Below are 12187 nucleotides of genomic sequence, written 5' to 3'. Positions count from 1 at the left end.
GTGCTTCAGGGGCCGGGTAGGTGGCGCTGGAGGTAAGGTGTCTGCCTTGCAAGCGCTAGCCAAGGAAGGACCGCGGTTCGATCCCCCGGTGTCCCATATGGTCCCCCCAAGCCAGGGGCGATTTCTGAGCACATAGCCAGGAGTAACCCCTGAGCGTCAAACGGGTGTGGCCCAAAAACCAAAAAAAAAAAAAAAAAAAAAAAAAAAAAGATGTGCTTCTGTTTTGTTTGTTTGTTTTGTTTTTGTTTGTTTGTTTGTTTTTGGGCCACCCCTGGTGGCGCTCAGGGTTTACTCCTGGGTATGCACTCAGAAATTGCTCCTGGCTTGGTGGACCATATGGGACACTAAGGGATCGAACCGCAGTCTGTCCTAGGCTAGTTTGTGCAAGGCAGACGCCCTACCGCTTGCGCCACTGCTCTGGCCCTGGTTTGTTTTTTTTTTTTAAGTGAAACCCTTTTCCTTTCTTATTTTAGGTATCTCTCACCAGTCTTGATGAAGTTGGTTATATTGCAATATTCTTGACCCCACTTTTCCTTACCAAAGCCAGTGACTTGAAGTCTCCCATCAAGGAGACCAGTTCTGTGAACTCAAGCAGACCTCTTTGTTAGCCATAAGAAACCTTTCCCAGAAACTCTTGCCGACCAAATTGCACTTTACTGAGGATGAACCCATCAAGCCAAATCAACATTGCTGCAGATCCAAGTATCTTGGAGGCGGAATATTAAAACTACAAGCATTCGTGAGAGTGTGATTTCTACACTGGACACCCCAGAGTTCTCTTCCCTTCTCAAGTGTTCAGCACCCTGTGGAAGTTGTGTGCTATCTTCGGACTCAAGGCCTTGCTTGTCACGCTGGGGGAAGGCGCAGTGACTGTTTTATGGTGGGTGACTTGCTTGCCAGTCTGAGGATGAGTGCCCACACTACCCCAGCCGAGAAGGGTCTCAACCCGGGACTGATGTGCCAGGAGAGCTACGCCTGCAGCGGGACAGATGAGGCAATCTTCGAGTGTGACGAGTGCTGCAGCCTGCAGTGTCTCCGCTGCGAGGAAGAGCTCCATCGGCAAGAACGGCTGCGCAACCACGAGCGGATAAGACTCAAACCTGGCCACGTCCCGTACTGTGACCCATGCAAGGGCCCCAATGGGCACTCTCCGAGTGTTAGGCAGAGGGCGGCAGTGAGGTGCCAGACGTGTAAAATCAACCTGTGCCTCGAGTGTCAGAAGAGGACTCACTCTGGGGGTAATAAAAGGAGACACCCCATTACTGCATACCAGGCCAAGACCCAGGAATTACTGGACGATGACGAGATGGATGAGGAGACCAGGAGGAGGAGGATGACTGAGAAGGTCGTGAGTTTCCTCCTCGTAGATGAAAACGAAGAGATTCAAGTAAGCCTGTGGGTGTTACGTTATGGGCCACACTGTGGGGAATCGGAAAGTAGCACTAAAAGCAAAGAGGAACCAGAGAGAGAGCACAGTGGTAGGGTGTTTGCCTTGCATGGGGCCGACCTGGGTGGGACCTGGTTCGATTCCTGGCATCCCATATGATTCCCCAGCCTGCCAGGGGCGATTTCTGCATGCAGAGCTAGGAGTAACCCGAGTGCTGTGGGGTGTGGCTCAGAAACCAATCAATCAATCAATAAAGTTAAAAAAGAAAAGTAAAGAAATAGAGGCCATGCATGAGAAGTTGACATTTAATCATTAGAAAGGAAACAATCCCCCATTTCTAGCCCCCCAAAGTTTCAGTTGTACAGAGTCAAGAGTTAATTGCTTACCTGTCTTCCAGGTGATGTTGGTCTGAATTCCTTTAAGCTTCTAAACCTTAGTTTTCTCATTGGAAGTTCGGGATCAGATCTCAACAAGAGTTGGGGTGTTGTGAGGATGAAGTGACATGGTATTAGTAAAGTTCGTTGAGTGCAGACTGGGTGGTAGCTATTATATTAGGATTTTTATTAGAAAGAAGTAGCTTAGATCAGTTTTCTTGGAGCAATTTGGTAAGTTGGCTATGAATGTGAGTGATGTGGGACTCTGTGTGTGTGTGTGTGTATGTGTGTATGTGTCCATGTCCATGTTTACCCATGCATGCTGACATTGGGTCCCCTGTGAATGCTAAACACCAAGTCATAAACCTGCTATTTCTGCTTAGAGAGGCATGGCTCTAAAAAGTGGCTTTTGGGGCCGGAGAGATAGCATGGAGGTAAGGCGTTTGCCTTTCATGCAGGAGGTCATCGGTTCGAATCCCGGCGCCCCATATGGTCCCCTGTGCCTGCCAGGAGCAATTTCTGAGCCTGGAGCCAGGAATAACCCCTGAGCACTGCCAGGTGTGACCCAAAAACCAAAAAAAAAAAAAAAAAAAAAGTGGCTTTTGATAAGGATAGTATTCTTTCCAGATGGCTTCTTATTTTGTGCATAGACATCTGGTCGGTCCAGGCCAGTGAAAATGATTGAGGAAAGGTAATAGAACATTTAGATTTTCACACTTTCGAGTTAAGACTGCTTGAATTCACCTTCTGACTTTCCCCCTCAGTGGCCAAGTACTTAAACTATCCTAAACTTTTCCTCCTTCATTGCTACAGTTGAGAGGACTGAAAGAAATTAGTAATGGAAACAACTTATGACACAGCCCAGCACATAGTGTCCACTTCCAGCCTGTTGTTTTCGTTAGTAGCGTGGAGTATTTGTGGTTTCTTGACTCAGAACTTTTCAGAAGCAATAACTCTTCAAGTCCCCAGATTGGAGAAATGCCCATGTCAGTTATCTCTTTGAAGAACGCCCAACTGCCCACTAACTCTTATCTGTCTTTTTTTCTCCTTGGATGAGTTATGGAAGTGAATTGCATCATAATTCCTACGTGCTTCCATTGTTGGCTAATACTGGGCTGCCACAGACTTTATTGGCTGAGTGGAACTGCAGATGGACAAGTGACCCAGATCCCCACCCTCCCTTCCTTGTTTGGAGCAAAGCCTTCTGTGGGTTATGCTCGAATTGGGTGACAGTGCGGAGTCAATACTTTCAACATGGATCACTTGGATATGGATGATTCTGACTGGATTATTATTATTATTATCTTTTTTTTTTTTTTTTTTTTTTTACCAGTTTGCTTTAGTGTCAGTCATACTCGAGATTGTTGTTAGTTTTGTAAAGACCAAAGAAGAAGACTTAGGATAGATTAGTAACCCTAATGGCTATTGTGCTGGTACTAAAGAGAACATTTGTATATATGTGAATATAACAGCAGTGATACCTGTGTTTTGTTGTTGAATTAGGAAAATATAATGAGGGATAGTCAAGATACTTTTAGGGGCTGGAGCGATGGTGCAAGCGGTAAAGCGACTGCTTTGCATGTGCTAACCTAGGATGGACTGCGGTGTGATCCCCCGGTGTCCCATATGGTTCCCCAAGCCAAGAGCTATTTCTGAGCACATAGCCAGGAGTAACCCCTGAGTGTCACCAGGTGTGGCCCAAAAACAAAACAAAAAAATTTTTTTTTAGCTATCAAGTCTGTATTCAGGGCTTATTCCTATCTTTGCAATCAGAAATCAGCTCCCTTTTCTGAGTAGTAGCACCCGAAAACTGGTTTTCTGAAACTCAGGGAACCTTTTCTGTACTCAAGAAACTTTATAGGGTACCAGGACTTGAAATCAGGTTAGTGTATACAAGGCAAGCACCTTATTCTTTTTTTTTTTTTTTTTTTTTTGGTTTTTGGGCCACACCCGGTGACGCTCAGGGGTTACTCCTGGCTATGCGCTCAGAAGTCGCTCCTGGCTTGGGGGACCATATGGGACACCGGGGGATCGAACCATGGTCCGTCCTAGGCTAGCGCAGGCAAGGCAGGCACCTTACCTTTAGCGCCACCGCCCGGCCCCGCACCTTATTCTTTGTATTATCTCTCTGGTGAATTTTTTTTGGTCACACCTGGCAGTGCTCAGGGGTTACTTTTGGCTCCATGCTCAGAAATAGCTCCTGGCAGGCTCAGGGGACCATATGGGATGCCAGGATTCGAGCCATCGTCCTTCTGCATGAAAGGCAAACATCTTACCTCCATGCTATCTCTCCGGCCCCACTCTGGTGAATTTTTATTGCACCTTGTAAAATGTAATTAGGTTGTTGGTAAAGATTACTTATTGATCAGGGCTGAAGCGATAGCACAGTGGTATGGCATTTGCCTTGCATGTGTCCAACCATGGATGGATCCCAGTTCAATTCCTGGCATCCTATATGGTCCCCTGTGCCTGGCAGAAGCGATTTCTGAGCTCAGAGCTAGGAGTAACTCTTGAGCACTCTAGAAAACCAAAACTAACCAAACCAAAACAAAATATTGATCACTTCTCAGCATAGGGGGATTTTATTTTTTTGAGGCGGACTGCAGTGCTAAGGACTGAATTCAGGGCCCTTCTGTACCTTCTTGGCATGTGTTCTATCATTTGAACTATCCCCTTGACCGTGGAACAGCTGTTTTTTGTTGTTGTTGTTGTTGTTTATTTTGTTTTATCACTACTTGTGGTCCTGGGTGTCTGTTCCTGGTTCTGTGCTAGTAGTGCTTTAACCTGAGAGGTGCCTGGGGTCTATTGTGGTACATGCAAAACATGATTCATCTCCCAGTTAGCTATCTCTTTGGCTCTGTGAATAATAGCTTTAATTACCTCTTTCGTTTTGAGGCCACACCTGGTGCCCTAACCTTGAGTCTGTGTTCAAGGTCACATCTGGCAATATTTAGGAATTGAACTGGGATCAGCCACAATGCGGGGCAAAGCCAAATTCCTGTACTGTCTCTCTGGCCCCATGTTAAGTGTTTCATCACAAGTAATGTTGAGAGTAATGACGTAGAGTTCATTTGATGGGGGCATGGTTGAGGTCTCCTAAGCAGACTCAAGGTGCTTGTTGGGGTCCCATCCAGCTGATACTTGCCCTAGTGCTGCTTTGTAGGGTGCGTAGGCATATGGGATGCTCTCAGTGCCTGGGAATCATGTGAACCCCAGAATCCAATTCAGAGCTTCTTTATACTAGACTTATACCACTCCTTTGCGCTTTCTTTCTGTCTTGGACATCAAATTGTTTTTAGGTGCTACATTATTTTCATAGAGGGGTTGAGGAAAAGTATCTCGTGTTCAGGGCAATTAGAAAGATGATTGCCTGAAACAAATGAATTATACATTTGGCTAGGTTGTAACTTCCTGGGTTGCAGAACCATGTTTCCTGTGCATAAATGCTTGTTGATTAATTGGTGGAAGAACCTAGTTTCAATTTGTATTTATGTAACTTCCCCTCTTTCCTTTCTTTTATTGTTTCTGTGGGGTCCAGGGTCACATACTGGTGCTCCCTTGATTTGGGCTTTGGTTCTTGGTTCTTGTCAGGGGTCACTTGATAAGATCTTGATATTCATTTAGTTGTGGTGCATACTCACTAGTACTCATTTAGTTGTGCGCTTACTCACTATTGGTTGTAGTATGCTAAGAAATTGCACACTTTGTGGTGGTGGGGACCCCAAATACTGCATGGTGGGACTGTGCTAAAGGACTTACTAACTCTGCTTTTCTGACCTCATACTTTTTTTTCTTTCCTTTTCTTTTTTGGTTTTTGGATCATACCCAGTAGCACTTGGGTTATTCCTGGCCCTGCACTCAGAAATCACTCCTGGCAAGGTTGGGGGACCAAATGGGATGCTGGGGATCAAACTTGGGTCAGCGGCATGCAAGGCAAACACTGTACCTGCTGTGCTATTGCTCAAACCCCCAGACCTTATCATTTCTTTTTTTTTTTTTTTTTTTTTTGGTTTTTGGGCCACACCCGGCGGTGCTCAGGGGTTACTCCTGGCTGTCTGCTCAGAAATAGCTCCTGGCAGGCACGGGGGACCATATGGGACACCGGGATTCGAACCAACCACCTTTGGTCCTGGATCGGCTGCTTGCAAGGCAAACGCCGCTGTGCTATCTCTCCAGGCCCCTGGACCTTATCATTTCAAAGCAGGTGCTTTACCACTCAGATATCCTAGGGTCCCTCATCTTTTCTTTTTTTGTGGTTTTTGGTACACACCCGGTGATGCTTAGGGGTTACTCCTGGCTATGAGCTCAAAAATCGCTCCTGGGTTGGGGGAGCATATGAGACGCCGGGGATCGAATCCAGGTCCATCCTAGGTCAGCTGCGTGCAAGGCAAATACCCTATAGCTATGCCACCACTCCAGCCCCACATCATCTTTTTTTTTTTTTAAATGGATATCAAGTACTGAAGTGGTAGTATAGTAGGTAAGGCTCTTGTCTTGCAAGCAGCCAACCTGGGTTATATCCTCAGTACCATGTATGGTCTTGCCAGGAGTGGTTCTTGAGCACAGAGCCAGGAGTAAGCTCTGAGCATCACTGGGTATTGTTCTAAAACAAACATAAAATGATTATTATATACATACATAGTAAAAACAAAAACGAGGTGCTGGAGAGATAGTACAGCAGGTAGGATGCTTGAGTTGCATGCAATTGACCTGGGTTTGATAACCAGCACCTTGATAGTCTCCTGAGTCTGTCCGGAGTAACAGAAGTAAGTCCTGAATAGTGCTGGGTGTGGCCCCACACAAAACAAATAAACTAGAAACCCCTGAGGGTCAAAGAGAATATTTTAGCTTAGGGGCTGACTTGCTTGTGACCCAGGCATGTCCAAGCACTGCTAGGAGGAAGTCCGGATCAAAGCTGGGTAGAGCCTCAACCCTAAAATGATCAAAGGACGTACAGTGACAAGTTTCCCTCCTCACCCTGAGCACTCTCTGCATGTGGCCCCAAAAGCAAACAGAAACATTAATTTGCTACTATAACTGGGAAACTGTAGATAGGTGGCTTATGAGCAGCAGAAGCTTATTGCTCATGGTCCTAGAGACAAGGAAGTTCCTCTTCATGTCACCGATGGATTCCATGTCTGATTATGTGTCTGGTTCAAGAGAGTTTCCCTCTCTTTGTCTCCTTTTTTTTGTTGTTTTGTATGGCAAGTAGGGCATTTGCCTTGTACATAGCCAATCTGGATTGCACCCAGGTTTGAACCACTGGACCACATATATGGTCCTCCAAATTCTGCCAGGAGTGATTCCTGAGCTCAGAGCCTGGAGGAAACCCTGAGCATCACTGAATGTAGCCCCCAAAACAAAATAAAATTATGAAGAAGAGTGACTTGCCTTTTTATTGGGGGGGGGGTAGGAGTACACACACAGTAGTTCTCAGAGAATCCAACCCAGATAACTTGCATGCAAGGCAAGCATCCTTCCTATGTATTTGTCTTTCCAGCACAAGGAAGAGTGACTTAGAAGTATTCGCAGGAAAGGATTCTTTTGTATATATGTGTGACTTTTCTTTTTCTTTCTTTTTCTGGTTTTTGGGTCACACCCGGCAGCGCTCAGTGGTTACTCCTGGCTCCATGCTCAGAAATCATTTCTGGCAGGCTTGGGGGACCATATGGGATGCTGGGATTCAAACCAATGACCTTCTGCATGAAAGACAAATGCCTTACCTCCATGCTATCTCTCCTGCCCCTATGTGTGACTTTTCTGTTAGCTCTACTGTCCTGGGGATTGAAATATAAACCTCCCACAAAAGTAGGTATTCTATCACTCAACCCAGGCCAAAAAGTGGGTGGCTCTTTGGTTTTTGAGTCATACCTAGCATTGCTCAGAGATCATTCCAGGCTCAGAGCTCAGGGGACCAAGCAGCACCAGAGGTTAAATCTGTGCCTTGGAGCCGGAGAGATAACATGGAGCTAAGGTGTTTGCCTTTCATGCAGAAGGTCTTCCGGCATCTCATATGGTCCCCTGAACCTGCCAGGAGCGATTTCTGAGCATAGAGCCAGGAGTAACCCCTGAGCGCTGCCGGGTGTGACCCAAAATCCAAAAAATAAAAAATAAAAAAAATAAATTTGTGCCTCTTACATGCAAAGCCTGTGCTTCAGCTCATTGAACTAATTCCTTAGGCTAATGTATCTGACTCTTAAGCAAAGACCTGGAAATTAAAATTATTTGAGGGACATAAATAGGCTTCCAGACAGGGGACTGGAAGGGGAAAAATGAAGGTGGGATGGTACATTTGCAGAATAGAAGAAAAGAAGTAAAGCGTAGGTATGGTGTAGTGAACTGATGGAAGAAGTAAAAGGGAAGGAATAAAGAAGCAGAGGTAAGCAGGTATTGATTATGTGTGCCATAAAAATAAGTATGAGGAGAAAAATGTCTGCTATTACAGGCAGGTAGTGAGTAGGGAGGGCATTGTATGACTGAAACTCAATCAGGAACAACTTTGTAACTATCTCAAGGTGATTCACTTAAAAAGTTTATTTAAAAAATGGGCGCCGGAGAGATAGTATGGAGGTAAGGTGTTTGCCTTACTTGCAGAAGGTCAGTGGTTCGAATCCCAGAATCCCATATGGTCCCCTGAGCCTGCTAGGAGTGATTTCTGAGCACAGAGCCTGGAGTAACCTAGTGCCGCCGGGTGTGGCCCAAAAACGAAAAAAAAAAAAAAAAATTAAGAGTGGCGGTACCGGGCCGGAGAGATAGCATGGAGGTAAGGCATTTGCCTTTCATGCAGAAGGTCATCGGTTCGAATCCCGGCGTCCCATATGGTCTCCCGTGCCTGCCAGGAGCAATTTCTGAGCATGGAGCCAGGAATAATCCCTGAGCACTGCCGGGTGTGACCCAAAAACCACAAAAAAAAAAAAAAAAAAAAAAAAAAGAGTGGCGGTACCTAAAAGAGAGAGATGAGACACATACAGAGAAATGTCAGCCCTAGAGGCAGACAGGGTAGAGGGCAGCAGGAAGTGCTGAAGGAAAATGGGGACATTGGTGGTGGCAAATGCGTACTGGCGAAGATTGTGTACTGGTGTTGGACATTGTATGACAAACTCTGTCATGAACAACTTTGTAACTGTGTACCTCTCCATGTTTTTTTTTTTTGTTTTGTTTTGTTTTGTTTTCGGGTCACACCTTATCGATTCGAACCACCATTGGTCCTGGGTTGGCCCCTTGTAAGGCAAACGCCCTACGACCGCGCTCTCCGGCCCCCTCATGGTGGTTTAATTAAATATTTTATTTTCTTTCTAAGTGTGGGTTTCCACATTTTTTATATTCTATCTATCGAGTTTTTAAATAGCTGACGTTTGACTTTAGTATGAAGATGAGATTGTAATGGTTTCTAGGAGTCAGGATGTCCTGAAGATGAGATGAGAGGTGACTTAGGTGACATGAATGGTTGGAAAGACATGGATGAGCTTGAAGCTGAGTTGTAAAACAGGAATGCTGATCCACTGCATCCGCTCTAAGGGTGACAAATGAGGGAATTCAATGGTGAATTCTCACTCAGCATTTGGCTTGTGCAAATGAAACCTGCCTGATAGTTCAGATTTTATCGACTCAAATGGATAGAATTAAGTCTGTAAGAACTTAATTTATACAATAAAGAGAGTGGACTGAATCTCATTTCGCATTATCTAACAGTGGCTCTTAGCCAGGAGTGTTGCTCAGCTCCAGGGCTATTTGGCAATGTTTGGGTACATCTTTGGTTGTCACCATGGGGGGTAGAGGGCAGGAAGAATGAGCTCTTGTGGCAAGTGAGCTAAAACTGGGTGCTATTAAATGTCTTAGAAATAGGGGCTGGAGTGGTGGCGCAAGCGGTAAGGCGTCCGCCTTGCCTTGCTAACCTAGGATGGACCGCAGTTTGATCCCCCAGCATCCATATGGTCCCCCAAGCCAGGAGCAATTTCTGAGCACATAGCCAGGAGTAACCCCTGAGCATTTCTCCCCAATGAATAATATGGTTCAAAAAGTCATTGAGATTGAGTTGAGCCAATATTGGAGGCCAAGTCTAATAGGTGAGATTTTTTTTGTTTGTGTTTTTGTGTCACATACTGCATGCTGGTAGGTTTCTCTTGCTTGGTGTTTGGGGGTTGCTCCTGCGGGACATGTTTCTGGGATGGTTGGGGACTATGTGGTATGGGGACTTGAACCTGGGGACTCCATCTTGTGGAGCATGTGCTCCAGTCCTTTTGAGTCACCTCCAGCCTTTGGAGATTTGGAATCCAGTGATGTGGAAAATATAACAGGGACAAAAAACATCTGAGGAATATGCAAATTTTTCTTCCCTTCCTCTTTTCAGTTCTATTTGCTCTCAGAAATAATCAAGCTGAAACCAGTAGTGCTTTTTTGGGCATATTTAATAATTTTCCTAGTGAAATGTTAGACTTTTTTTTATTGTATTTGTTGATTTTTCTTTTTTTCTTTTTCTTTTATTTTTGGTTTTTGGGCCACACCCTATGACGCTCAGTGGTTACTCCTGGCTTGGGGGAACCATATTGGATGCTGGGGATCGAACCATGGTCCCTCCTCAGTGCGTGCAAGGCAAACACCCTACCGCTTGCACCACTGCTCTGGCCCTTGTATTCATTGATTTTTCTAGGCTTCCATAGAATTGCTCTTGGATAAATTGAAGGACTTATGCAATGATCTGTATTGATAAGTCATTCCTAATCTTCTGATGTTAGAGATAATATTCTTAGAAAATAACTCAAAGGTTAGAAGAATAAAGTTATAACAATTAGACATTGTGCTTTTTTGTCTTTTCTTGCTTTGAGCGAGGAGCAGTTAGTCTGTCTCAAGTGGTCCAGAGGGCCTCTGTGTGCTAAGGGTCACAACTCCTGGTAGTGTCCTGGCATAGAACTGAGTTCAGTCACATGCCAGGAAGCCCCTTAATTCCTGTACTATCCCTGTGACCAGGGGGTCACACCTGTCAGCACTCAGGGTTTACTCCTGGCTCCATGCTCAGAAATTGCTCCTGGCAGGCTCGGGGAACCATATTAGATGCTGGGATTTGAACCAATGACCTTCTGCATGAAAGGCAAACGCCTTACCTCCATGCCATCTCTCCGCCCTCCCGTTCTTTTTTTTTGTTTTGTTTTTGTTTTGGGGCCACATCCGGCATTGCTCAGGGGTTACTCCTGGCTGTCTGCTCAGAAATAGCTCCTGGCAGGCACGGGGCACCATATGGGACACCGAGATTCGAACCAACCACCTTTGGTCCTGGATTGATTGCTTGCAAGGCAAATGCCACTGGGCTATCTCTCCGGGCCCCTCCCATTCTTTTTTAATGAAGGAAGATGATTGTGTTTTCCAGTCCATTAGATTTTGTGAGGGATTCAGACATCTTCATAGTTTATCAGAGTACAAGTTAGAAAAAGGGTGATGAGTCCGTAAGAACATAATTTGGGTCTGTCATAGATCAGCCACACGAAAGGCAAATAAATGCCTTACCCACTGTGCTATTGCTCTGGCCCCTAAATTATTATTTTATTTTATTTTATTTTATTTTATTTTATTTTATTTTATTTTATTTTTTTTTTGGTTTTTGGGCCACACCCGGTGACGCTCAGGGGTTACTCCTGACTATGCGCTCAGAAGTCGCTCCTGGCTTGGGGGACCATATGGGACGCCGGGGGATCGAACCGCGGTCCGTCTCCTAGGCTAGCGCAGGTAAGGCAGGCACCTTACCTCGAGCGCCACCGCCCGGCCCCTTATTTTATTTTTTTTTTGTGGTTTTTGGGTCACACCCGGCAGTGCTCAGGGGTTATTCCTGGCTCCAGGCTCAGAAATTGCTCCTGGCAGGCACGGGAGGACCATATATGGGACGCCGGGATTCGAACCTGTTGAATTAATTAATTAACGATGGGGCTGGATGGCGGTGGATGGAGGCCTTTGTGCTTAGGCCCCAGCCACGTGGCTTCATCCCCCATCCAGCTGGCAAGTTCCAGGCCCAGGTAGTTGGCGTAATCAAGACTCACTCACACGCAGGCTTCAGGAAGAATCATCTTTATTCATGCCCTAGCCACCACAGGTGTGTGGCCTATGTCAACCTTTCAAGCACAGCTATATTTTGCTAGCCCTGCATCTTATCTCCTGTTAGCCATCTTCCCTTTGGGCTCCATGCGGCCCAAAGATCCAAAAGCCAGGAAGCCAAGCCGGGCCAAGAGAGAAACGGCAAAAAGGGCAAAAAGGGCCAAAAAGCGCGAATTCCCTTGGTCCCAGCCTTATCTACCTTTTTCCAAACCCCTCCCAGGAATGGGAGGGGCTTGCAGGTAAAGTTACACCTACTATCCGGTTCAGACCCCTCCCAGAAATAGGTGGGTCTTAGGGTACACCACAGAACCGATGACCTCCTGCATGAGAGGCAAACGCCTTA

At 45.7% G+C, this 12187-nt stretch overlaps 1 protein-coding gene across 1 annotated transcript in view; it reads left to right on the top strand.

Moving 5' to 3' along the window:
* Nucleotides 1-427: 427 nt before the first annotated feature.
* The window catches only part of ZFYVE1 (zinc finger FYVE-type containing 1), a 72594-nt gene continuing 60834 nt past the window's right edge, over nt 428-12187 (top strand). The window contains exon 1 of the mRNA XM_049770359.1: nt 428-1387. Within this exon, the coding sequence (XP_049626316.1) occupies nt 878-1387 (510 nt within the window). The 5' untranslated portion in view covers nt 428-877. The remainder of the gene's footprint in view (nt 1388-12187) is intronic.

The sequence above is a fragment of the Suncus etruscus genome, chromosome 3 (assembly GCF_024139225.1).
Source record: "Suncus etruscus isolate mSunEtr1 chromosome 3, mSunEtr1.pri.cur, whole genome shotgun sequence".
Taxonomy (NCBI): domain Eukaryota; kingdom Metazoa; phylum Chordata; class Mammalia; order Eulipotyphla; family Soricidae; genus Suncus; species Suncus etruscus.
The sequence above is the reverse complement of the archived record's forward strand: the minus strand, read 5'-3'. Positions and strand labels throughout refer to the sequence as shown.